The 26921-nt window shown below is 36.1% G+C and overlaps 1 protein-coding gene across 2 annotated transcripts in view; it reads left to right on the top strand.

Annotated features, from left to right (window-relative positions):
• LOC126827664 (beta-1,3-galactosyltransferase 5) overlaps positions 1-26004 on the top strand; it is a 40458-nt gene extending 14454 nt beyond the window's left edge. The window contains exons 1-2 of one of the 2 annotated variants that reach the window (XM_050557115.1): positions 6529-6738; positions 24283-26004. In XM_050557115.1, the coding sequence (XP_050413072.1) occupies positions 24315-25415 (1101 nt within the window). In that variant the 5' untranslated portion in view covers positions 6529-6738; positions 24283-24314 and the 3' untranslated portion in view covers positions 25416-26004. Of the gene's footprint in view, positions 1-6528; positions 6739-24282 lie in introns of those variants that run through there. The other variant, XM_050557114.1, reaches the window with a different exon arrangement.
• The last annotated feature ends 917 nt before the right edge of the window (positions 26005-26921 follow it).

A 26921-nucleotide genomic window follows, 5' to 3' on the forward strand; every position in this document is an offset into this window, starting at 1 on the left:
CATACGGGTCAATTTTATGTCAATATTTCGCTTGCGCGTAGGGTCTTTAGTAGTGGGAGGCAAGTGGAGGACCCCTGCAGAGAAAATACCCCAATCCAAATGCGCTCGAGAAGATATCAGAAAACGACGTAATTCGCTGACTTTAATTTTGATCTCAGGAGTCCATATCTTCATTGAACGATAACAAAATAAATAGTAATTAAAATGGACCAATATTAAATTTTAATTAGAAGGCGAAACTAGAGTACGATTAAAACCGGAATATATTGTCTACCAGAAAGAAGGCATTAAAGGGATTATCCCGATTTGAACAGCGTCTCAAAAATAAAAGTCCGAGTATATATGAAATTTAAGCGCCAAAATATAGAGGAGTGGTGTATTTACCGTTATCTCAAAATTTCAGCTCAAAATATTGAGTCGTTTGGACATGAACGCCAAAACTGCTTATCCGGACACGTAACCCTTTTAAGATTTCGGGTCAATTTCTTCTTTGAGTGACCTGATATTCGATTCCTGTTCCTTTGGAGGTCTATACAGTGAATGACCTATGTGCTGTACTTGATAACGGAAAGTAAATTTCACCTACACGTTATTTTTATAAAATAAAAGTCTGGTTTTATCCTGACACCGTATTATACAGCTTGGGACACCGGTCTCCATTCCCAGATGAAGACTGATGGGTTTAAGTTGTTTGAAAACGTATCATGTATATTGAGTTAGTTGCTCGGCCCTAAGGTAGAGGATTGTAAGGCATTTTAACACAAAATTAAGCAGTTTTATTCTCCAAAATATTATCGGGATTGACCCTTTTAGTGCAGTAATGAAAACATCCGCTCTTGGACTAACAATAATATGTTTTAATTTCCGCTAAAAAAATGTTAGACGACGGTCGTTCAGCATAAGAATTAACCAAACTAGGAAATGAACAAGATATATGGAAACTAAATTGGTACTAATCAGGGGCGGATCTAGGAATTTTGAAAAGGGGGGGCGCCGCAAAATGAGGGCACTGACCGCGGAGACGGGGTACGCCGCTGAGAGGGGATTTTTTTTGGCTGATATTTTCGTCTAAGTAAACGTTTGGAAATCGTTGAAAAAGAGCCTTGAAATCGAGCAAAAAAGCCAGTTGAACATGCAGCTCGAAAATTGTCAAGGGCGAGCGAGGCATTATGATGGGAAAAAAGACGAATCTATTCCCTAGCCACTTCACTATTTAAGCCTTGTACTTTGTACTGTCCACACATGAAACAATGCTACATCAAGTTGCACTCATGCGCGTCGGTGATGGACATGAGTGTATACGCCGCCGATTCCACAAAATGTCTGTCTATAGTCACTCTATAGGATTAGGGCACCGTCAGCTAAACAACAAGAATTCGTTTGAAAGTGGAAGCATTAATTATACCAGACTGGTGTGTTTGAATCGATGGTTTGAGTCATTTGGGATCCCTGCAACGGGTTGGGAACGGACATATTTGGGTCTGAGAAAAGGCACTTTCAGCAGTAAAAAAGGGCACTGTCGAAAATAAGGGGGGGGGGGGGCGCCCCTCGCGCCCCCCCTTGAATCTGCTAATTTTACGAAACATAGTTTACAGCTGTCGATTTTCTAAAAAATGCGATAAACCATTCGGCCAAACACCCACCAAGTCGTCAAGTGACAACAATATTGCTACTTATAAAGAATAACAGCTGCCCGAGCCACTAAAGGTACTTATAGATCGGAAACCCTTTCAAGTAATTCCATTGGATGATTGGGAGCCTACGCACTGAGTTGCCTGGTTGAAAACTGTACGGCTTCTCTTTCTTAAACCTGCACCTTACACAGGTATGTAAAAACCCTTTTATGCAGTTAGTAAAAACTTTCAATATTGTGTAGGATTAACACTGATTTTTTTATCTTCTACCCAGGGATTTCAGCTTCTAAAATCCCGGTATAAATTATCGCTCCAGTTATCTAAAAGTATTGACGGGTGTAAAGAACGAGACAAACTATGCCAACTAATTCAAAATGCCTGATGTCAAATGGTCTAAAGTCTAAGACGTGCGTTGTCTCATAAGGTCTGTCATTGAATCAAGTGGCGTGGTTTCGATTTCCAGATTGTACGTAACAATCAGTAGGGTCATCTGTCAAATCTTGTGGGTTTTCTCCAGGTCCTCTGGCTTTCTCCCACTGCTAAAGACCCCCTACGCTCAAGCGAGTTATTGAAATAAAATTGAACCATATGTTAGTCCCGAGATTACCCTATTTCTCTTTCTCCCTGATATCACTTCTTATTCGAAAAATCAAGACGGCTAACTAACTTTTGTTCTACTGCTTTCATTATTTTGAGAAATTTGTCAAATTACTTTATTTAGGGTGCCCAACAATAAATAAATATCTCCAAATATCTCCAAATATTAATATTTCAACAATTATACCACAATAAGTATATATATATAACAAGTATTTAGTTACCATCTCACATTAATAGTCCCTAAATTAACGGTCGTGTTGTATTTAACAAGTTATAACCAATCAACATCAACAAAAACATTGACTGAAACAGTTGTCAATCCGACGCTATTAAATCCGGGCATTCTTGAGTCCAAAATAGGTTATCTGCCCTTGATATGAAATTATCGACCGTTCTTCGGCTGATTGACAGTCCGGGATAATCAAGACTATTTTCTACGAAACATTACAGTAAGCTAGAAAAACGCATGTTGGGCAACTCAACGATTGTTTTGAAAACCTTGTAAAACAAAAGGAAAATACTACGAGTATGCTATTTTTGCCTAACGAAGAAATGAAATGAAATGAAATGGGGTTTAACGTCCTACTGTTCTGCTCCTAAACTGGGCTAATGAAGACGGGCATACGCCATACAGTGTGCTATGAGGGAAATTTTGCCCGGGCAGCGGCGCAACGGCCTACTCATGTATCGAATTTCAACTGCCAAGGGATCGTTTACGTGCACACCAATATGTACACGGGACCTCGGTTTTTCGTACCATCCGAACGACTAGACAGCTGTATTTGCCAGGCCCTCCGTCCTGCATCACTGACAAGGGGAAACCACGCCGGAAAACCTGGATGAACTTTCTCGGCCAATGCAGGGATCGAACACCCGACCTCCAAGCTAGCGAGCTAGCGTCTTACCCACTTAGCCACGTGACCCCCCCCCCCCTCTTAACGAAGAAGCTTCGGAGATATTAATTTCACTAAACCAGAAAATGCCGCACCTAATGGTATAATTAAAAATACAGCAAATTTAATAACAAAACGAACGTAATTTATTAATGCTATTCAGAAATCGTTAAAAATGGATTTTATACGACTTTAATATTCGAGACAATAATCCACGAAAATACAGTCCTTTACGTGCCAAGATCGATGGGGTATATTAATATTAAAAGTAACAAAGCAGTCAACGTCACTATAGATATTTGCCATAAGCATATAAATCACTTTACATATGTTACATTAATATATGTGTTTTTAGAACCATTTTTGTCTATTTCAAGGTTCCAAAAATAGAGCCATACGCCCTTTGAAACTCCCAGATTCGTCGGTTCGCGGGAAACGTGACGATATATGCATAGTTTTAACTTGTTATCCGATGGTGGAATGGTTTTAGACAAAGTCAATTAAGACAACGTTGTTACTGGGTTGGAGGGAAACTAATTTCAGTTCTAATTATTTTTGAGTAAATATTTTCTTGTTATTTAGCTCAATCTGATAGGAAACCAATCCGACGTCTAAATTACATCAACTTCGATTTAACACAAGATAAATAGCCACGTCTTTATTCGTCACTATAGCTGCTGAAACTGGAAGCAAATATTAAATCACAAATGAATAGTACTGGTTGACGGCCACAAAAATAACAACAGAATGCAAATTTCAAACGTGTTTTTCTCAAAACTTAAAGGAGCTAGTCTCTAACTCAGTATTTTCCATAATATTCGAAATTAAAAACACGAATTAGAATTCAATATTGATCAATTTCAATCAATATTGATGTTGTTATCTTACCGCGAAACTATAGGATCCTATCCAATGTTTAAAACAAAATTGACATTTTATAATCAGTACACGAGTCGTGTACCCTAAGGCTTCGGGCGCCATTTTGTAATGAACAAATAAAACATATCCTACAACACATTGTGAAGTAATTAGTAAAGGCTGATTCAAAATCGTGTAGACTGCACTAAGCAGGCGTAAACGAAAGCCGTTCAATTTGAACTGTTCACGTATTTCACCGAACAAAATTGATTAGAAATTACAATATTTTTTTTTCAAAAATTGAATATAAATAACTTAACACACATTCATATTACATTAATATGTGCTTTCAGAACCATTTGTTTATTTCAAGGTTCCAAAAAAATAGAGCCATGCGCCCTTTAAATATTAAGCCGCTTTCCAGTTAAGTCGAATTATTGTAGTTTGCAATATCGCTCAAATCACGCTGAGAGGGTTTACATGTATTTTCAAATGACCAACTTCTAACAATATCAGCTCTCGACTTCCTTACATTGCTGACCATTTACCGTTATGTGACATGCTGTTTCGTTTAGAATCCACAGAACAATATAATACACAAATGATATGTTAAATGTCATTCCTGATGATATATTTATAAGATCATCAGAATTTCTATTAGAGCCTCTCTTGATACATTGATAAATTCATAAATAAAATATATGCATCACACATAAACACAAATCGTCATACTGGTGGATATCTACGGTTAAAGTGAAATTCCAAGTTTTAGATGGTTGATAATAATGTATTTACACTAATTAATCAGATCATTTGGTTATTTGGTTGCCAATATATGGAAGCTTGTATGTGTTAATAGCGCGACATTAATAAGGTAAAAATATGTGATCTTTGCGATGATTTTACCCCTGAAAAGATTTTACCTCTGAAAACAAGATTTTACCTTCTAAAACATGATTTTTATCGAGTTAATTGAATCAACGCGCTATGTCATTTCGTTTTAAATGCGCAGGTTTGCGTTAACTCTGAAGTTTTGTCAATACATTCCATTTATGACTAATGCTATGTCGAGATATACTACGGCGAAATGGAATATATTGACAATGCTTCAGAATAAAAAAACACAACACAATTTTGAAAGATTTTTCGGCACATTTCGCTTGCATAACCACTATATATATTATATTAAAATTGTGTTTAAGGAATTTAAAAAGAAATGATTTATCATTCCACCACTAAAACACACAGATTACGAGATACCGCTTTCCAAAAATTCCTGAATACCGCCATATTGAATTATTAAAATTACTTCATTTTGCCTTGGCCGAATTTGAGTATGATTTTGTCTGACATATTTATCATTGAACCAAACTGTATTGGTTTCTTTTGCAATTTGTTTGGGGTAAAACATTATCCCTCCTCGGCTAATTCTATTATGTCTAAGTCCAACTGACAGGGGTTCTTTTACGTGCACGCCATCATGTTCAAGGTACCTCGGTCTCGATTTTTTTGACACTACCGATTAACAAGACACTGCACCAATGACATGGGGAAATCCTGCTGGAAAATTCCGAGAAACTTTCTCAATCAACATCGGGATCAAACCCAGACCTTTTGGTAAGTGAGCCAATGCCTTAGTCACCGAGCCATTGTGGCTGCCGAAATATGTATCGTAACTTAAAATTAAAATAGGGTAATGTCTATACCAAGATGTGAATGATCACAATTGTGAATAGAAACCTTATGTCTGTAAATGTCTATACGACGGCTCAGTGAGTAATAAGGCACCGGCTCACTAACTAGGAGGTCAGTGGTTTGATACCGGTGTTGACCGAGGAAGTTTCCCGGAATTCTTCAGCAGGATGTCCTCATGTCATCGGTGCAGTGTCTTGTTAATCGGATAGGGCTAAAACCGGGGTGCACGTAAAAGAACCCTATCTCCAATAACCCATTCGGAGCAGAAAATAGGACGTTAAACTGGTTTCATTTATTTTACATATTTCGCTTTTATCTTCACAGTCGTCTTTCAAAGTCGGGGGAATCGATCAGTTTGGTTTACTCACCTTTCACTTTTTATAATTCACTTGAATTAACATCTGATTAAATTCTTGTTTTATTTCTTTGAAAAAGATATGTAACGCTCCTTTTTCGTTCATGAGATCAATAATTAGAGTTTGGTAGAGTGTTAAACATTAAACAGTTCATTGATTGTTAAAAGATGCAAGGCAAATCGTGAGTAACTAATTCCAATATTCTAATGAAATGGAAACGAATAGTCGGGTCATGTTCGGTGAAAATTAACAAGGGACAAAGAAGTGGCTCGATTATTGATGCGGCGCCAACCAATTACATAAACATCCACATTTTGTTGATCACGGTCATACTGGCTTTATCGATCGACAGAGCATGACGCATGCGCCAACATGACCAACCATTCTATAAGAGATAAAGGAAGATCTATAAGAACAGACGATGCATGAGTTACTCGCGTCTATATAGGGCTTTTAATGTGATTGCATATATCAGATCTTTGATTTCTATACAAGGCTCGGAAATCTGAAGGGAATTACCTTTTTATTCTTTGTCATCTAGATCTACATATCGTAATCGCAACCATAAACAATCTTGTTCGTTTCTTGTATGTACTTGGAACTGTCTTCAGATTATTGGATATCGATATCGGAAACAAAACAGTGGAATATTACGCTATAGTATGATGTGAATTAAGCTGACATCAACAGTCTGATGGAAAGGTTAGTTGAGATATAAATTGTTTTGTCTGTGAAAGTTTCTTACTATCTTGAAGGTCATCTTGATTGATATTACATGTCTACTGTTATTTAGTAGATATATTCTTGATTGGTTGTCTATGGATTTACGTAATTCAATTTTGATTACTTGAGTAATTTTGGATTGAATTGTCTCTATACATGGCTGTCATCTGTTCCGTAATTTGCAAGTCCAATCTGTGGAAATACATCAAATTGTTGTGATCACTTGACACACTTTTCGGTTAATTGAATTTAATTCTTCCGTCAAAATAAATGTATTTTTTTTATGTATGACACAAGCATAGCCATTTATAATGATTCACCGGAATAAAGGAATTTCGAAGCTATCTAATAACTGCGTTAACTTGTTTTCGTTGTCATCGGTTTTTGCGATAAAAATCAACACTCATCTTCTGTAGTTTAGGTGGGTATCGATTTTTTTTTATTGAATCAGTGTAAAATATTTGCGAAATGTCCTCTGTATGTTTATGTGAGTAACCCGGGACGCAATGTTGCTGTCGATTATTTGATGGTCAACCGATTAATTTTATTTGGATTAACAGCGGAAGCCAAGGAACTGATGTGACAGTACACGCTATAAAATAAATAATTATTATTGCACGAAGACATGCCATTTATTGGTGCTCACCTTAGCGATGTTATAGGTTAAACAAATTGATATGAAACGTTTATAATAACGAATGACTATTATGATACTTGAAGCCAAAACGCATTAAATGAGTATCTGCATGATAATTGACTATAAAATTAAAATCCGAAAATATCCCCCCCCCCCCCCAAAAAAAAAATACCATCAATTGTATAGTAAGATAGTGTCTCTGACTGGGGTAGTGCATTAAACAATTTATTATTTAGTTTATTTACTGATACCTTTAGTACTCACCATGTAGTACTGCTTTAACACTATGCCCACTCAACACCAGATCATTTCCATATTTGAAATCTATGGCAGTTACATACTATGGAAATGAAATTGGGTTTAACATCTTACTGTTCTGCCGCGACTGGGCTAATGAAGACGGTTAAAGACTATGGTGTCGGGCATGTGTTAAATATCGACCTATATTCACCAGTCGGACACTAACTTACGGGCTCTTAATTTTATCCATATTATAATCAATATAATAGGCAGATTTAGATTTAACTCTCTTACTTACGAGCCCCCCCCCCCCGCGTGTCCTGCACCATTGACAAATGGGAAACCACGTCTGAACTTTCTCGGCTAACACCGGGATCGAACCAGGTACATCCAGTTAAGTGAGACAGTGCCTTACTCACTGAGCCACCGCGGCAGCCCTGATGTTTAGCGTTTGGAGATTGACGCCACCAACACTCCCATTACTTTAAACAGGACATTATTCTTTGATTTTCTTTATGGAAACATGAACATCGATTTGCGAGATGGGTTATTTTCACATAAAACATTTTATGTCAGTAGCTTTATCCAGTGATAATGTATAAGCGATTTTGTTTGCATCTATCAACAATTTAAAGAGACAATATTTGGATGTCTTCGCCCATTGATAATAATACTTATTTTCGATTTGACCTGATCGTGGATTTTCAAATTCAATTTAATGCAAAGTTTGAAACCAATATTTTAACGTGTAATTTACGAGTTCACACCCGTACAAATTAATCTGTATTTTCGATTGCGCTTGGAAGTGTTATTTCAAATATCACACACATGGTTCATAATTAATGATTTTTTTTTCTCAAAGAAAGTATTTTTATGTATAAACATATGAAATAACAATAACCGATATAAGCAATGTGCTATTAAAGAAATCATCCAGTCATGTTGAACATGGAACTATATTCAGCCATAATGTTGCCAAGCGACTGTAGACAAAACAAAACATTAAAGCGTCCAAAGGGCAACAGAGAAAATGTTGGTTATCATGAAGTAGTCTCCGATCTATATCTCCTTGTTCCTAACAATGGGATTTAATTATTTATTAATGCAATGGATAATTACTGATTATGCATGTTATTTCGTATTATTGTTTAGTTCATGACGTCACTGGATCACTGGTAGCAAAGCCCTGTAAGGAAAAGTTACGACAAATGATGTACAGGCGCCATTTTGGGTCCAAACTTTGACGCCATAAGAAAGTCATATAGCTTTACTTAACAAAACGTTTTATTTTTTTCTTGGGATAATGTTTTACGGACTACAATTTATCCCAAACAAATTACAAAAGAAACCAATGCAGTTTGATTCACTGATAAATATGTAAGACAAAAACATACTCAAAATTCGGCTAAGGAAAAATGACGTAATTAACACAATTAACAGGAATTATCGGAGAATGATATCTCGTAATCAGTGTCTTTCACTCAGTGGTGAGAGGATAAATAATTTCTAGTAAAAATTCCTCAAATACAGTGTGGTTATGCAAGCGAAATGTGCCGAAAAATAGAATTTGACAAACATCAATTTAAAAAATGTATTTTTCTTTTGGTGACCGGCATTTTTTTTCAAAATGACTGCAAAATTTGGTAATATAATGCCATTTAAAAAAAACCCAAAACATAAATTTGGTAATAAAAGTGGCAGCGATAATCTCTTAAGATGTGACTTTTGCTATGTCTTTTATATGGTTTCCGATGTCTCTGAATTTAAAGATAAATTTCGAAAATCAATAATGGCGGATGTTAATTTAATCGTCATTTATTTTTCTGTTGGATATTACTTGTAACATGTCATTTACATGGGTTCTATTTAAAAAATACCCAACTAGTTATGAATGGTCCAGATGGTGTAAATATGAAACGACCATCAAAAGAAAAACCAAAATGGCGATGCCTGTCCTTGTGGGTATTGCTTGTAAAAAGGTTGTTGGCGTTACTGAATTCAATATTGGAATCAAAACTTAATTTCAGATAGTATTGTCACACATCAAAGTTGTTCGTAAGCTAGAAACATCAGGACAAATTACAGAAAAAAATGGTACAATCAGTTTTTTTTAAAAGCAAGGTGCGAACCCCACCGGATCCCCAATAGAATGGGAACTCCTCGCGAGGCCAAGTTCATGGACCCTCGGTCACCTAGCGTCTCTTGCTTGTGAAAAACTTTACTACTGTGGCAATCACAAGAGCCTGTCGTGAAATGAATAAGAGACAGAAATGGACCCGTGGTTAACTATCGGCCAGGGACAGAGCGAGGGTCGTGGATATCTAAACCATGATGGACTCTCTAAACGATGATGCATCCCATAGTTCGGATAGAGTCCCTCTAAACAATCATGTACCCTGTAGTTCGGATAGTCTCTAAACCATAATGAACCCTAAAACATGATGTACCCTGTAGTTCAGATAGAGTCTCTAAACCATGTTTACACTGTTTACACTGTAGTTGGGATAAACCATAGTTTTGTAAATAGGAGGTCGATCGTCAAATGAATATGGATTTTACGATATGTTAATCCCGAAATGACATGGTTTTTCTTAAATGAATATATCGTTGTTGCGCTTTAAATATCTTGATGCCATAGACTTGATGTAGAAAATTCTAGGCACACACTGTTAACCACCCATAGATGTTTTAATAACAATAAATCATATAGTTTATTCATCTTCACGCAAGACTTGAAATGAATAGATACAGTTGATTTAACTTGAATGTAGATATGAATTAACTATGTCGCATATATAGAACTTTTCGGTTGAATCATCTTATTTCATATAGTCTTACGTATTTGTCAACATAAAGGTGAACTTGTTCTATTGTTCCATTTAGCCTATTCAGATTTGTTCAGATGAATGCACTATACCGACCCCTCCAGCCCCCCCCCCCACTCTATGGGGACCCCTAGGCGACAAAAGTCACTTAATGAAGTAAACAAATTTTGAACAGACAACTTCCAGTATAACTGGAAATTGTTGTTTTTGGGCAAAATTTGACCTATACCAACCAATTTTTAACCCTAATTTCAAAACTCTCTTACCCGAAATGTTGTGTCTCTAAGTTTTTGATATTGGTCAGGTATGATAGACCTAGTAGTCGACTTAAAAGCCTGCAGTTGTTGGGAATGAATGTTTCGTGTGGAAGTGTCTGTGAGTGATCTTAAAGTGGCCATTTTGCATATGTTTAAAACTAAGCCATCTTAAAACGTTTGTAGCTGCTCCTTTGCAGGTCTAACATTGAATTGCTTGGTGTGGTTGTGGAGGGTATTCCTCAAAGTAAATGTCAGAAGAAAAAAACTGACTGCAACGCAACCCACTAGATTTCTGAAATATTCTGAAAATGTGTAAAAACGGTATTTTCCACGCAATTCGTCTTTTCACTGATGACCGACTACTGTTTTCAAAAGTTCAAATGACCGTTGATTATCAACATTAGTACTATATTTTGTTATTTGAATGTTCGTCGTGTCAAATATACTATCTTTTGCTTTATGCCCAAATTTTTTTCTGTCCAAATCAATTTTTGTCCGAATAGCAGATCATCCAAATTTGGTTCCAAAATTGCCCATTTTTTGCGTATTTTTCTATTAAAATATATTTTTCCAATTTTCGAGGTCGGTATCGACTGAATCAATCTAATATTTTGTGGGGATGTATCTGGGTACTAACCCATCTCACAGAAAAAAATTTGGTCCAAATCGCTGACCCAACGTTTGTCACCCCCTGCATGGAGCTCTCACGGACACGCTCTTAATTCTCTTGTTTCGCTTGACTGAACAAAACATTTTGTAGGGATGTAAGCTTTTATAGATTGAACAAAAAGCCAATAAATGTTGGGTTGTGAGAAATAAGGACATACTCGAGGCGTATTTAATTTTGTGTTTTCAATTTACCCGTCTGCATGAAAATTTGACTTTTAAAAGCGTATGTAAGTTAATATATTTAATAGCGCTTTCGTCTACTGTATCTTTTATTTTCTTTTCTTATGAATTAGGCGATATTGTTAATAATATTGTGCTCTTTTTGTTGTATAATAATAATAGTATGTTTATCTATACTTTTCGTTTAAAAAATTGTATGTTTTATCTCCTATAGACTTTTTTTCGCTGAAATCTATGACATATTTATCCACATCCCTGGCGGGACAGCCAACAATATAATAGGGCATATAAAGAGATAGTGAGTAGGTACAATTACTTGGGACCCAAGATGGCGTCTTTGTACACTTTACGTGATATATGAAATTTCTGGCTTAACAGTTGTCGCAACTTTATCTATATACGGCTTTGACTGGTAGTATGGATGTCACAGAGTTCGTTAAAGGGGCTTTGCCAAATTTGGTGATTTTGAGATATTATACAGCATAACGTGTTAGTAAAGTTATCCTGATTGTCAAGACGATGGGGGTATGCTCGCACTGAAAAAAACAATGTTTTGGGAGAATGGGCTTCGTGTGGAATAATGATGAAACACAAATGCGATATATTGGTGGTCTATTAGCTGTGTATCGGAAGCTTACAAACGTCAGCTTTGTCTCTACCTTGAATGGCATGCGCTATACAAGGTGCAATATCTGATCCAGAAGTGTCCAAATAGTAATAATGTCGGCATTGATATGCTTTCAGTTATAAAGAAAGAGTTCAACAGTAGCACCTCGACACCATCGCCACACTATACACTTTCTAAGAAACAATATAATATTTAAAGATGCATTATATAAGATTTAGATATGTCCTCGCTATAATAGTTTAAAAATAAATAACGAGAAAGGAACATATTCAAAATTTAAGTCAATTTACTTTCTTCTGAAAGAATGTTTGAATTTTTGATATAATATTTAAAGATGCATTATATAAGATTTAGATAAGTCCTCGCTATAATAGTTTAAAAATAAATAACGAGAAAGGAACATATTCAAAATTTAAGTCAAATTACTTTCTTCTGAACGAATGTTTGAAGTTTTGATGAGAATAGCGTACTCTCGATTATCTATTTTTAGGTTAAGTTAAGAAATGGCGATCGTGTTCCAATCCATTAAACATCATGACCATCCGATGAACTAGAGAGTTGATTATGGGCTTGCCTTGTGAATAAATGTCTAGTTAATAATGTATATAACATTTGAGGTAAAAAGAAATACATGCAATAGACAGATTTGGCTTTTAAATAATGCATCTTTAAAGCGGAAATTGAACATTTTCTAAGAAAGTCAAAACGTAATTATTTCTATGTCTTTTGCTCAATAGGTTGTCAACTCACAATTATGCGATCATAGGTATCATTCTCACACTTAAAACTCATTTACACAGGAAATAATAACACAATTACCTCCCAATTACCTCCCTTGTTTTCTATTCCCCACCATGGAGTAGCTTTTTTCAAACGTTTGAAAATGAAGAGGAAAATGATATTTTTGCCAATTTCTCCGCTGGCAATAGTGAATTATAGGATTAATAGGATTATTCTTTAACAAGGTAGGACTGTTTATGGATACCATCTATTTTCAGGCTTTATTTTAATAAATTTTAAAAATATAACTTAAAAATTTGCAATTTCCGCTTTAAGAAGCTAAGTGCTATGGTAGTAATGGCATCACATTAGATTGTATGTAAAATTTGACACAAATCTACCATATGACAGCTTTTCTGGTTTTGTCAAGTAAATATTACAACTGACAGAAATAAATGGCTAGCATTTCTACAATACTAAGAACATTTTTTTTTCTATTTTTGTGATCTTTGTGACTTCTTGTTGTGAAAAGAAAAATCAATTTATATTTGGCATGAATTTCATTTAAAATCATTGACTAGACATGTTCCTGTTCAGATGAATGTTACGTTGAAAGGGATTATAAATGATTTTTGACATGGGCAAAGGCAACAACGTCTGATCATGATTTCATTGAAACGACAGACGATCGATAAAGATGCGGTTTATATGTTGGTTCAACAAAGCATGATACGAGTGTCTAAGTCTATTAGCTACAGGTTGATTATATTTATCAACATCCTTTACTAGGCAACAACGTTGATATTGAAATTAAATAAGGATAGGCATGTTACAACCCCTGTAACATGGACACTTTAGTCAAGTTCTGGACAGTGTGCGTGTAGGCTAAAGGGGGTCGCGGTGGCCCTGTGATTAAGGCGTTTGTTTACTAACAAGTAGATCGATGTTAGCCGACTAGGTTCCTCTGGATTTTCCAGCGTTGCCCCCCCCCCCCATTGTCAGTGGTGCAGAACGGGTAATTGCTACGAATATTTGTCATTATTTGAGCATATCTGGGTCATTGGCTAGATTATCTGGTCTTCGTGTTATTAATTACGAAATCTACTTTTTGCAGTCAGGGAACGTAATAAGATAGCCGTAGTACAAGAAATTAATTTAAGAACTGTCATTTCAGACAAATCTATTTGCATTGCATGTTCAACATCCAATACTCCAAAGCTTTTTATTGTAAAGTTGATCTCTTCAAGAATCATATCTATATTTTCTATTATGGGATTTAATTCGGAAAGGGGCACATCACGTGACATTCAAAATGACTGATTAATGGCCGGCGAGTTTGACCAGAGATAAACGAAGAGTAAAGTTATCTCTCGGAGCGAGATTACCCCATGACAGTTGTAATTCGAAAGAATAGGCCCTAGCGCCGTTATCCGGGCAAAATTGTCCTCCTAAGATGCTGTAAGACGTATCCCCGTTTTCGTTAGCCCAGTTGGTGAAGAGAAGTGAACGGTAAACGCCATTTTGTAGACTAAATATTAGAACAAAATATTGAACAGGGCAAGATCATAGCCTAGTTGTAATCAACGGTGCTAACCTCCAAAATTTTACAACGCGCCCGACTTTTAATGGTATGTTAACAGACAATATACTACCCTGAATTCGTTCGCCATTCTAGTCTTAACTTGTTATCCGATGTTAGAATGGTTTTAGGCAAAGTTAATTAAGACAACGTTGTTGCTGGTTCGGAAGAAAACTAATTTCAGTTCTAATTATTCTTGAATACATTTTCTTGTTATTTAGCTCAATTTGATAGGAAACCATCCCGACGTCTAAATTACATCAACTTCGATTTAACACAAGACAAACAGCCACGTCTTTATTCGTCACTATAGTTGCTGAAACTGGAAGTAGTCCATGTGACAGGCAGATATTCATTACCAATTTGATGAATTGGTTTAACTATGATTTTCAGTCAGCCTTAAGTCTAAAGTGTCCAAAATTGGTGAATGGACTTCCGGGTCACTTTGCCAGATGTCAGTTTGGCGACATCTTTAAAAATGGCAGCCGCTTTTTTTCTTATTTGAAATTGACAATTTCATTCAAATTACTCTATTGCGAGCGTAAATATTAGCCTTTGAAGGCTTGACAAGACCCGTGCAATAATTTCAACCACTGTACTGGTTGTTCGAAGCTAAGTCTCGCTCTAATGTATTTAATATCGGAGAAATCCGATGCCATCGAGAGTTGATTATGGCCTGGATGAGTTAATTAATGTCTAATTAATAATTTAGAAAACATTTCAGGGCAAAAGAAGGCCTGCAATAGGCAGATTTAGCTATTGCATAATGTATGTTTAATCTAAACAAAAAATTTGAAAAATCCAATATGGCGAAAATTTAAAATGGCAGCCAGAATTTTCATAACATGAATGATTTTTTAGAAAATCGTCAATTTTCTGTTTTATATAGCTTATAATATCTCTTTTATAAGGTTTTCCGGGTCACTGAATTTGAATAAAAACTCAAAAATGAATGTTGAAAATGATGTTAATGATAATGCTAAAAATGACACATCTTATCCGACCTTCCACCCACCCCAGCCCACCCCATCCCATAAACAATACAATGGGGCATATGGAATTGATTATTCTGGACCTTATGGAAGCCTATAACTACCATTCATAATTTCCACTTTTCACCCCATCGAAACACGAAAGTCGAAAAGTAGAAGTTACGACAAAATGTGAGGCGACAGCACGCGTGCTATACAAGCCAAAAAAGCTGACCCCCCCCCCCCCCTAACTTTCGGGCAATCTGACTTTTCGGCGGACGGGTAAAGTGAAAACAAAAATTATTATTTCATCTTGTTGGCAAAATAAAGTGCCCGAAATCTGATAAAACACTAATTTTACCTTTCTTTTAATTTAATTCCACGAATTTGTACAGGATTGACTATATGGATTAAAAAAACAGTTTGTCTGGAGCCACTCTACTTTTTGCGACACTTTTGGATTCAGCAGGACAAATTCTTATAGAACCCACCTTCAAACCGAGATCCGGGAGAATATCTCACATATTTTACACCACTAAATAACCGTGTTAATGCTAGGTTTCCATAATCACGATTCGTGTCAGGAAAACGCCTTTTCAAAATTACCTTTGGGGCGGGTTGGCGTGGGAGTGTCCTACACGTAAAGCTCCGGTCAGGTTCATCCCCCTAACATTCATCTAGCCCGTAAGCCCACATAAGGTATAATAATTTTGTGCTGACCCCCCCCCCCCTCGAAGAAGACTAAACTTAGGGCACCCACCCCTAATGTATGAGAGAGAGAAATTGGGTTTAACGTCCACTCGACACAAACTAGATCATTTCGGGACTAACACTTGGTTTAATTTTATTTCAATAATTCGCTCGCATAGGGGTCTTTAGCTGTGGGGGGGGGGGACCGGAGGACCCGGCCGGAGAAAACCCACGAGGTTGGACAGGCGATCCTACTCCTTGTCACGTAAAACCGGGGAATCGAAACCACGCCAGTTGACTCAATGACAGACCTTATGATACAGCGCGCACGTGCTAACCACTCGCCCCCCACACCCTAATGTAATGTCAACCCCTATTGTAATAAATGTTATTTAAATGAACGTGAAGTATGTTCTTTGAAAATCTGTCGTCTGATGATTTTGATAATTCTTTTCCGTGTGTATATCAGATAAAATAATCCTACGGATAGAGTATTTAAAATCCTTTACTACACGTAGACACATTCATTACATTATGGGTTGATATTACATCAGGAGTTATATCATATAGCCCCTATTGTAATTGTTAATTTAAAATGTATGTTGTTAATATTATTATGTCCACGGAAACGACGATCAAGATCGCTTACACATAAAGTCATAGGAAGAAGACAGGGAGTGAATAAAGCGCACTAAATCATTTTCATCATGATATTATCGATACCTTGTATCAAACTTTGAAGTTTGAAAAATATTATTTCATAATTATGGAACGAGGTCGAAAATGCCCACCGTGCCTTTCCACCCAGCACGCCTATGACTGCCCTAAAATCTATTCTCGGTATACATTCACAGGCACAAATCTGCAGAATCCCACTTCATCGCATGCCCGATTAAAAACTATAGGCAGTTATTTGTCCGCCCAATATCCCTCAATATCCGATTTTGAGTTTTTTTCAGTCTATAATTAGAATTTTCTAAATATTAGGATGAACAATGTGCGTACATCATATAGTGTAAAATATATTTCCAGAACATCTGACGCACTCCCTTTTCGAATTTGTTTATTTCCACCAGTATGTCAGGTTAAGTCCGTATATTATTGACTATTTATAATTAGATATTGATCGTGATGGAGAACTTGTTTGGCCTTTCTTTGTTGATTGGGATACAAGTATGTTGTCAACAATAGTTTGCATACAGCCATTAAACAATAGGATGCATAAAGAAGGTCACGCCAAACATTGCCACACAGATTTGACCATATTCTAAATAAGTATTACAATAAATATTATTGAATTTAACATGTTTTAATATAGTCAGAAGTATATCATTTATTGAATATAAGTGTTAGTGATAATTTTATGACATCGCTCAATATTGGTTCCACCACACATTACGAAGAAAAAAAGCAACACATTCGTACAAGGAGTTGAAAATAAATACCCATAAAATAATTTATAGTTTGTTTGGTTGCCCAGGTTGTTAATCTACAGTCTGTTAATTACATTCAAGGTGTTTCGCCTCAGAGTGCTGGAATTCGGGGTTATATGCGTTATATTAATATGTAAAAGTTATTCAGTTCGGCGAGTCTGAAATAATTGACTAAATTTAATAAAAGATATAAAGACGGATCTTCCCCTACTTCCTCCTTTCAAATTATGAAACACTAGAAGAATGCCCGGCTTCGCTCGGGGGTCATAACCCCGAAACCGGAAGTGGTAGACTAACGCCACCTGGCCTATGTTACTTCCCGGTCCGAGCAATCCCTATACCCCAAATTTCAGACTCGGGGCAGACCTAGTGTAGCCGCCAACCCCGAACAGACAGACAAACAGACAGACAAACTTCACAAATATTAGTATAGATTATTGCATGTACATGTATTACGAAAATTGCATTCACACAGAACCTCCATTTTTATATAACGTATGTCATAAGAAACTTATGCTATCTGTCTACATTTAGTTTCTTTTGAGAACAGAACGAAAGCTAGTGACCGAGAGTTTAAATATACACTAAGAATTTAGGGAAGTATTTATTCCGCTTCTACATTTAGTTTCTTCTGAGAACAGGACGGATGCTAGTGACCGAGATTTTAAATATACACTAAGAATTCAGGGAAGTATTTATTCCGCTTCGTTATATGTAATGCAATTGAATAACTTTATTTATGTAGTGTTTGTGTGTATGAAATGGATTCAAATCACCAATATAGTATACTCATTTATCTACATGGTGGTCATTCGGGACAAATGTCCATTTCTCAAAAGTAAAGAGTTCTCTCTCTCTCTCTATGCAGAACGAACTTAAACAGTGATGTGAAATTGTAAATAATTAGCCAGAGGATTATACTAAAACCAGTCATCCAATAATATTTTCACTGATTTCAATTTAGAAAATCACCTTTTAGTGCTAATGAAATGTTCGGAGTAAGGTGATTACAGGAATGTTCTAGTCCATATCCGTACCAACGTGCCAATGACTCTTGCAATATTGGTAATCAACCTTGGTCTAAGTGATTGACGATATTCATGACCACAGTCTACTCTGATGTAAAAGGAATCTCATTAGAAATTTGATCACGAGAGTCGTTAAAAGTTAAATGTCTTTGGGAAGCTAGACGATCGACAGAACCGTGAGGAACAAGAACAGTAAAGAGAACACATTGAAAAGAATTTTGGCCCTGGCACGTCAATTGTGTTACGTTCATTTATCTCTTATGTGAGTGATTATTCCAGCACAGGCAGGCTTTTCATATAAATTGACGTTAATTGGCAAGTATGGTAATAAACTCTACAAAGAATTTGTTTATAGAATAATTTTGAATGCTAATATTTCACAAGGTTTTGAGTGATAATATTATAAAAAAAATACAAAAATATGAATGACACTCCACAGACTAATATAATTTTTCAGTTAATCCAATTTGTATCCCAGAAGACGTCACTCATATAATAATATCGTTTCGATTCCACGGTTGTACGTGATAAGGAGTAGGGTCGCCTGTCCAACCTCGTGGGTTTTCTCCCACTGCTAAAGACCCCTACGCGCAAGCGAATTATTGAAATAAAATTGTGTTAGTTCCGAAATGACCTAATTTGTGTTGAGTGGACGTTAAACCCCATTACTCTCTCTCATATAATGATATGTAGATTACTCACCATGATTAGCATTATGTTGGCGACATGGCTCCTGAAATGAAATGAAATGGGGTTTAACGTACTAATGTTCTGCTCCAAACTGGGCTAATGAAGACGGGCATACGCCATACAGTATGCTATGAAGGAAATTTTGCCTGGACTGCGGCACTCCAACTGGGATTCCAACTGTTAAGGGATCTTTTACGTGCACGCCAATGTGTACACGGGACCTCGGTTTTTCGTCCCATCCAAACGACTAGACAGCTGTCCATGTCAGCCCCTCTGCATCACTGACAAGGGGGAACCACGCCGGAAAATCTGGATGAATGCAGGGATCGAGCCAGCGTCTTACCCACTTAGCCACCGTGACCCCCGACATGGTCAATCTACTGCAGAAATAGTCTTAAAAGCTATTAATGCCTATAGGATAAATACTTACGGAATTATGGTTCATATACAGCTTAAAATACCGTAAGAGTTCGTTTAAGTGCAAAACAATCTATTTACCATGTCTGTAAGTTTCAGTTCAAAATTTTGAGCCGTCTGCATATGATCGTCAAAACACAGGGGCGGATCCAGAGGGGTCCCCCCCCCCCTGCTCAGCTACATGATTTTTTTTTGTAAATCAACACTTTTTATGAGAAAAGTTTCTCGGCCGTGTGCTTTATCCTTTATCGTCAGATGTGGGACAGGATGGGCACTCAAAGCACGAGATAATGATATAGACATTATGTGATATCACAATTAATGCTTTGCATCCATGAAATTGAATCACAATGTCATTGTATTAATTCATAACAAAAATTGACGTCAAACGAGGTTTTGAATTTCTCTGTTTAAAAAGCTCAATGTGTATGTATAAACATGTTCGCCAAAATGACGATAGAGACCATGCGGGAGGGGGGGGATACATTGTCTCAGGAACCTGGCAAACTCCCTCCTGCAAAAAATCCTGGATCCGCCCCTGAAACAGTATGGATTATGTAACTGTTTTGATCGAGTGACCTGATAACCGCGACTAGTCCATTCCGTTCGTAAACTTTGCCGAGAGGTAATTAAAACTGAACAATAACTTTTAGCATTCTATTAGTCAATGGACATCAACAAAAAACTAAACAACGCTAAATAAACTTGTATACGAAAGTACAGTGAACTGTGCAATGACCCAATTATTCTGTACCTATTTTATTATAAAATATGCGCCAACCAGCAGCTAAATCGTCCAAGAGTTATGAGCTAAACACCTGCTACAATTTCAAAAAGACCAGATCATCATAAACGCTTTAAGGGTATAACAATATTTTGTAGCAAGGGGGGATCACTGGTAGAAGTAAATATCGAAAATCGTTGAAGGTCCATAGGATTCTTCTTTTCAATAATACCCTGTCCGTCTTTATTTGCAGAAAAGGATTAACTTATACCCCCATTTCATTTCATTTCAATAATACTCAGTGACAATAACCATAAAATTTCCTCTTGGAGGTGATAATTTTAAAAAAAGTTGAAAATACATAAGATTCTACCTTTCACTATAGTATAGACAATCCATATCAATTTAAGAATGATACTACGAATTTGTGGTCCCTAGTGTGTGTAAATCCCAGACCAATGGGCATAAGGGCATAACAACGACAGTTATCGGAAATCGTTGACTAGTTATCCAGACTAACGCTACTCTAACAAAACTCTCTTACACCGCCAGAAAAGGGCACCGAATGTATCACCCCCTCCCCCAGCGACAATTTCACATTTCTCTCTTTCCATGCAATAATTCACGAATGTCAAGTTACCTATGTGTGCCGTTATCGGCTATACATGTAGGTTTATACTGCAAACAAATATCCGGGGTAAAACTATTATGGCGACAACTGTCAGCTCTTTATCTAATCCCGTCTTCATTAGCCCAGTCGGAGTAGAGCAGTAGGATGTTAAAGGGACAATAACACTCTTGTTGGCTTGACAGCTCCAGAAAATAAAAAAAATAGCCTTATTCTAAGTACTAGATGTGTTAGTGTCTTACCTGTTGTGTAAATTATCCATTAAATCCTATTTTACTTGTCCAGGGGGTTCAAAAATATTTTTAAATCCAAGTCACATTTCAAAAGCTTTATTTCAGGCTTTTCAAATCATTTATTTGAATTTTTCCAATTTTTTAAATTAGGTGTGTTAACATGAAATTTGTATCATCAATTAATTGGAATATTGTAAAATAGTACAATTTGTTGACCAGAATAAAGATTGGGACATATTATTCAGTTACAACAAGAGTGGCATTGAGCCTTTAAACCCCATTTCACTTCACTTTATCTAAATCTTACACAATGCATTTTAAGGTGTTATGGTAGAGAAAATTGTGGGATTGTTTATTTGTCATTTAAAACTTTCAATGTTGCGGTAATTACGATTTCTAACCAAACATGAAACTAATTTTCAGATTTCATTAGCGATTGACCAATCTCGATTTTCTGGACCATGACCTCGACATTTAAGATATCACTGACGAATTGCCTCTGAACCGAATAAGTATTAAACAAGGGAATGTCAAGCCTATGTGGGGACGGACAATTACAAACATTTGAAATATCTGACAATACAATATCGCTTTTATGAACATTAAATCCTTATAAAATACAATATAAAGCCTCAATAAATATTCCAGGGTGAAAGACACACATATCCCCTAAGGCCATACTGGTCTAAAAATCATTAAAATTATTCAGCCCTAACTTATGTTATATAGGGCCATCTAAAATTTACATTCCTTTATAGTAATTTAAGGCCCGCATCTTTATCCTCTTCGACTACTAGTCAGACAATGAATAAATGATAACTCTATAATTTTTGGCTTAACCGTCTAAATTACTAGCTAAAGAACCATTTCTATCACTTCTTTTTATCGAATTTAAACAAGAAAAATTTCTATTGGTCATCTGCTGCATTGCGGCTTTAAACATTCAATCCATTTGCTTGTGTGAAAAGATGTCGCTTTAAGCAGTTTTAATTTCTGTTTACTATTACCATGTTCAAACAACATCCTAGAGGCTAACACGGCGCTAATGCTTTATATTCGGCTAGTGGTGTGTAATTGGATGGACGACATCAGAATATGCCATGTTGATTAAAACCATATCGATCTTTTACACTCTCCAAACAAGACTCTTCATTCGGATCTTTTTAGAATACCCGTTAACGACGGAAATAGGCCATCGCGTTATCTGTATCAAGTTCTATTTTACTTAACCAACCAGGAATTATCCAGACAATGGATGATTTTAATGATTGTTATCCGTGGATCAAACTGAAACGAAGGTCTGGAAGTGGATGTCTACAATTGACCACAGAGAATTATTAATTCATAAGTTTACGTCATTCGTATACAATGAATGATGCTCAAATTACAACAAAATTACAACAAAAGAATCTCCAGTTTTCTACCCGTTTTACATATCTTGGCTGTCTGATTTTATATCCCAGGTTCGGTAAATACTAGAATTAGCTTAGCGTCCGATGTAAGATGTGGATTTTGTTATTTGTAATATGACAGCCGACTTTCAGTAATACCTATATTAGCGATGAGTAATAAATCCCAGTCCTTTAATTAAGCTAAAAGCATTATAGAATGTAACATTGTTTAACGATGGAATTACATTGGGGAGGTTAAAATATGACTGGTTTGAACAAGTTTTGTAAAACTAAATATTTTGATTTAAATTTCTTTGTGGTGCCATCCGTATAAAAGGTTAAAGATTTATCAACACTATAATCTACATTTAATAGGGGGATCACGGTGGCTAGGTGGGTAAGACGCTGACTCGCTAGCCTGGAGGTCGGGTGTTCGATCCTTGCGTTGGCCGAGAAAGCCCATCCAGATTTACCGGCGTGGTTCCCCCTTGTCAGTGATGCAGGACGGAGGGCCTGACAAGGACAGCTGTCTAGTCGTTCGAGTGGGACGAAAAACTGGGGTCCCGTGTACACATTGGCGTGCACGTAAAAGATCCCCCTTGACAGTTTGAATTCGATATAAGAGTAGGCCGTTGTGCCACTGTCCGGTCAAAATTTCCCTCATAGCACACTGTATGGCGTATGCCCGTCTTCATTAGCCCAGTTCGGAGCAGAACTGCAGGACGTTAAACCCCACTTCATTTCATTTCATTGTATTAGATATAATATCCGCATAATTATGTCTGAAGGGTACACTGACATCGGTATTCCAATATCCGTTCGTTCGGTGCTTGATAATGAAACAGAATGCAAATAATTGTATCCCATTGCTACTTTGGTTTTCAAGTTCCACGGTGTAACCTGGTGGGGCCAACGCAGCAAGAAGTGTGAGTTAATCATCTACTCCAACCCTGTTTCCGATATGAACTGGGTGCGTTATCAAGAAACAGATTTTTGAGCGCATGTATCAGTTTGAGTGAGATCAAATTGGACTAAAACTAATTTTGTGTTTCCGATATGAACTGGGCGCGTATGAACATATTTTTGAGCGCATGTATCAATTGAGTGCAATAAAATTGGACAAAAACTAATTTTATGTTTGTCAGATGTGCAACATCTAGTGGCGTAGGAACTGCAGATTTCGCATGAGGAGGAACAGGATTTGGGTGGCACAAAAGCCGAATATTTATATCGTTAGGTTGATGTACCGAAAGAGTTTGGTCTATGTGGAACCTGCTATAAGTGTGGCGAAAAAACTCAAGTGAGCGCAGATATTTTAAACCCATGATGCCAAAGGAGTTATGCACTTCACTTGACAGCTGCATCAGCTGTACCGCATACAGTTTAGACTTGATAATAAATTATTACTATGATCTCACCGATAGCCGTTGCTGTGAATAGTTTTATTTAACGTCACTAATAATCGACAGGTTTCGAAGCAGACGGGATATCCATCATTTATTCGGCCTAGTGGAGATTATTCATCGCCTTGCAAAATAAATGATAGTAGTTTGCTAATGTATTTCATTCGTTTATATTTTCAGATCTAGAAAGTTGCCGCCTTTGGGGAAACAGAATGCTACCACGATGCAGTTTCGTACTACGATATGTATTTGTGTTGGTTATATTTGCAGCTACCATTTTGATGTTGACGCAAGTTAACACAGCACCGCCAAGAAAATCCGATAATCTGAGATTACCAATCGAATTAGAGCTACGGAGTACCAAATCCATGCCAACGACATTATCAATCAACCATGGCGTGCATAATGTGACCGAGTCTAAAGTTCTTGTTAACCAGACACATTTTGATAATCATCCATTTCATTATATATTAAACCCAACCACCATATGTCACAGCGACAATATCTATGTGCTAATATATGTCCATACGGCACCGGGAAATTTTAAAAAGAGAGTAAGCATACGTGAAACGTGGGGTTCTCAACAGTTTTTAAATAAATTTAGCTCAAGGATAGTGTTCCTAATGGGTCGTACAATGCAAAAAGACACAATGTTGGCCATTACCATGGAGTCCAACCAATATGGCGATATCGTTCAAGAAGATTATATAGACAGTTATAGAAATTTAACTCATAAAGCAAACTGTGCCTTAAGATGGGTGACAATATACTGTAGCAATGCGAAACTAATACTCAAAACGGATGATGATATCATGGTGAATATGTACCATCTGCTCAAATATATTCACGAAAAACTCGAAACGAAATCTCAACCCATAAAAAATTTACTTTTATGCAACAAATGGAAACGAATGCATGTAATACGTGAAAAACGATCCAAATGGTATGTCTCAAAAGAGGAATTTCCCTATGATTTTTTTCCTGCGTATTGTTCTGGGTCAGCATTTGTTATGTCTGCTGACGTCGTACAAAAAATGGAACTGGTTTCACGAAAGATGCCATTTTTTTGGATCGATGACTATTACCTCACTGGAATGGTATTTAATACTTTACAAATAAAACACACTGAATTTAATAAAGCATACGTTCTTAACCAGTACGTGGCTTTAAATCGTTACGCAAACGACACTACAAATTTTCTTGTATTTTATCATACAGGGAAAATGAGTACTTTTTACGCTTTGTGGAAAATGATACAATTGGACCATAATAATTTATTGCATAACTCAAAGATCAACACCAGTTCAACATAACCCTATTGATTTATCAACGCCCCAAATGTTTATTTATAATAGTTAGACCGTGAACAAAACACACAAAGTCAAGGATTTTTGTTCGTGCAGCTAAACCGCCAGCGTGATGAATGAATCCCAATGTTAATAACAACGACAGAAGCCACGAACAAAACCCAACGGATGAGACGAAACTGCCATGGCGATGATGGGTAAACAAAGCAATTTGTTGTAGGTAGTGGGTGTTTATTTACGCTGCTGCGGAATTTTACTTAGCTTAATGATAAAGAATCAATGTTATTGTTGATTTAAAATATTAGTTAAAGGTACACCCATCATGCGGTGAAATTTTATTTTTCTAAGCAATTTTTTACGATGTGAACTACTTTTTAAAAAAGCGAAAGATATGTAATAACAAACAACTTAGCGAAATGTTAGTGGATTAAAGGATATAGCTAATTGTTTATATCCAGATATCAATAATTTGTCGTTCCGTTACAAAAAGCCAGATTAATTGAAACAACATTTAACATACGTAATAAAACTTGTACTTTGGAGATAAACACTTGCTGTTTCGAATTTAGATGGGGTTTATTGCCCATCTATGCTTCTTGAACACTGAAAAAGAACTTGTGTTGAAACAACACAAACTTGTGTTATTTTCAACACAAGTTAGGTGTCTCTATTTAACAACACAATCTTGTGTTAAATGTTGAAACAACACAAAACTTGTGTTAAATGTTGAAACAACACAAAACTTATGTTAAATGTTGAAACAACACAAAACTTGTGTTAAATGTTGAAACAACACAAAACTTGTGTGAAAATCTACACATTATTTGTGTTGAAATTTCTGAAACTTGTTTGTGTTGAAATTTCTGAAACTTGTTTGTGTTGAAATTTCTTAAACTTGTGTTGAAATTTCTGAAACTTGTGTTGAAATTTCTGAAACTCGTGTTGTTTCGTACAAACTTGTGTATAACAAAAACTTGTGTTGTATTTTACCAATTTATATCCAGTATAGCAACCTTTCGAATGCAACCCCTTCCAATCGTTCTGTTTAAACTGTAATTATTGATAAATGACATAATAATTTTGTTTGTTAAATTATTATTTATTCAATAAATGATATGAAAAAATAAATTAATGCCTAATTAATACCAATACAGACATCTCGAAGGTTAATAAACAAAGTTAATTCCAATACTAATAAAATTGTGTTATACAATGAAAAAATACCCCCCCCCCATTCCCAATTATTAAATAAAAAGTAGCTATTTAAATTGAAAAATAAAGCACCGAGACATTTGGAATATTAATCAACAAAGTTAATTTCAATACTAATAAAATTGTGTTCAATAATAACAATATCCCCCCACCCCTCAAAAAAAGCTATTTAATTTTTTTTTACAATTAACCTTAAAAAGAACTGAGAATATAATATATATGTTCACAATATCCCAACCCCATGGTCCCAAAACATACATTTTAAATATATCTAAATTTAATATCAACCAAACCAAGCAC

Source organism: Patella vulgata, chromosome 7, assembly GCF_932274485.2.
Source record: "Patella vulgata chromosome 7, xgPatVulg1.2, whole genome shotgun sequence".
Lineage (NCBI taxonomy): Eukaryota > Metazoa > Mollusca > Gastropoda > Patellidae > Patella > Patella vulgata.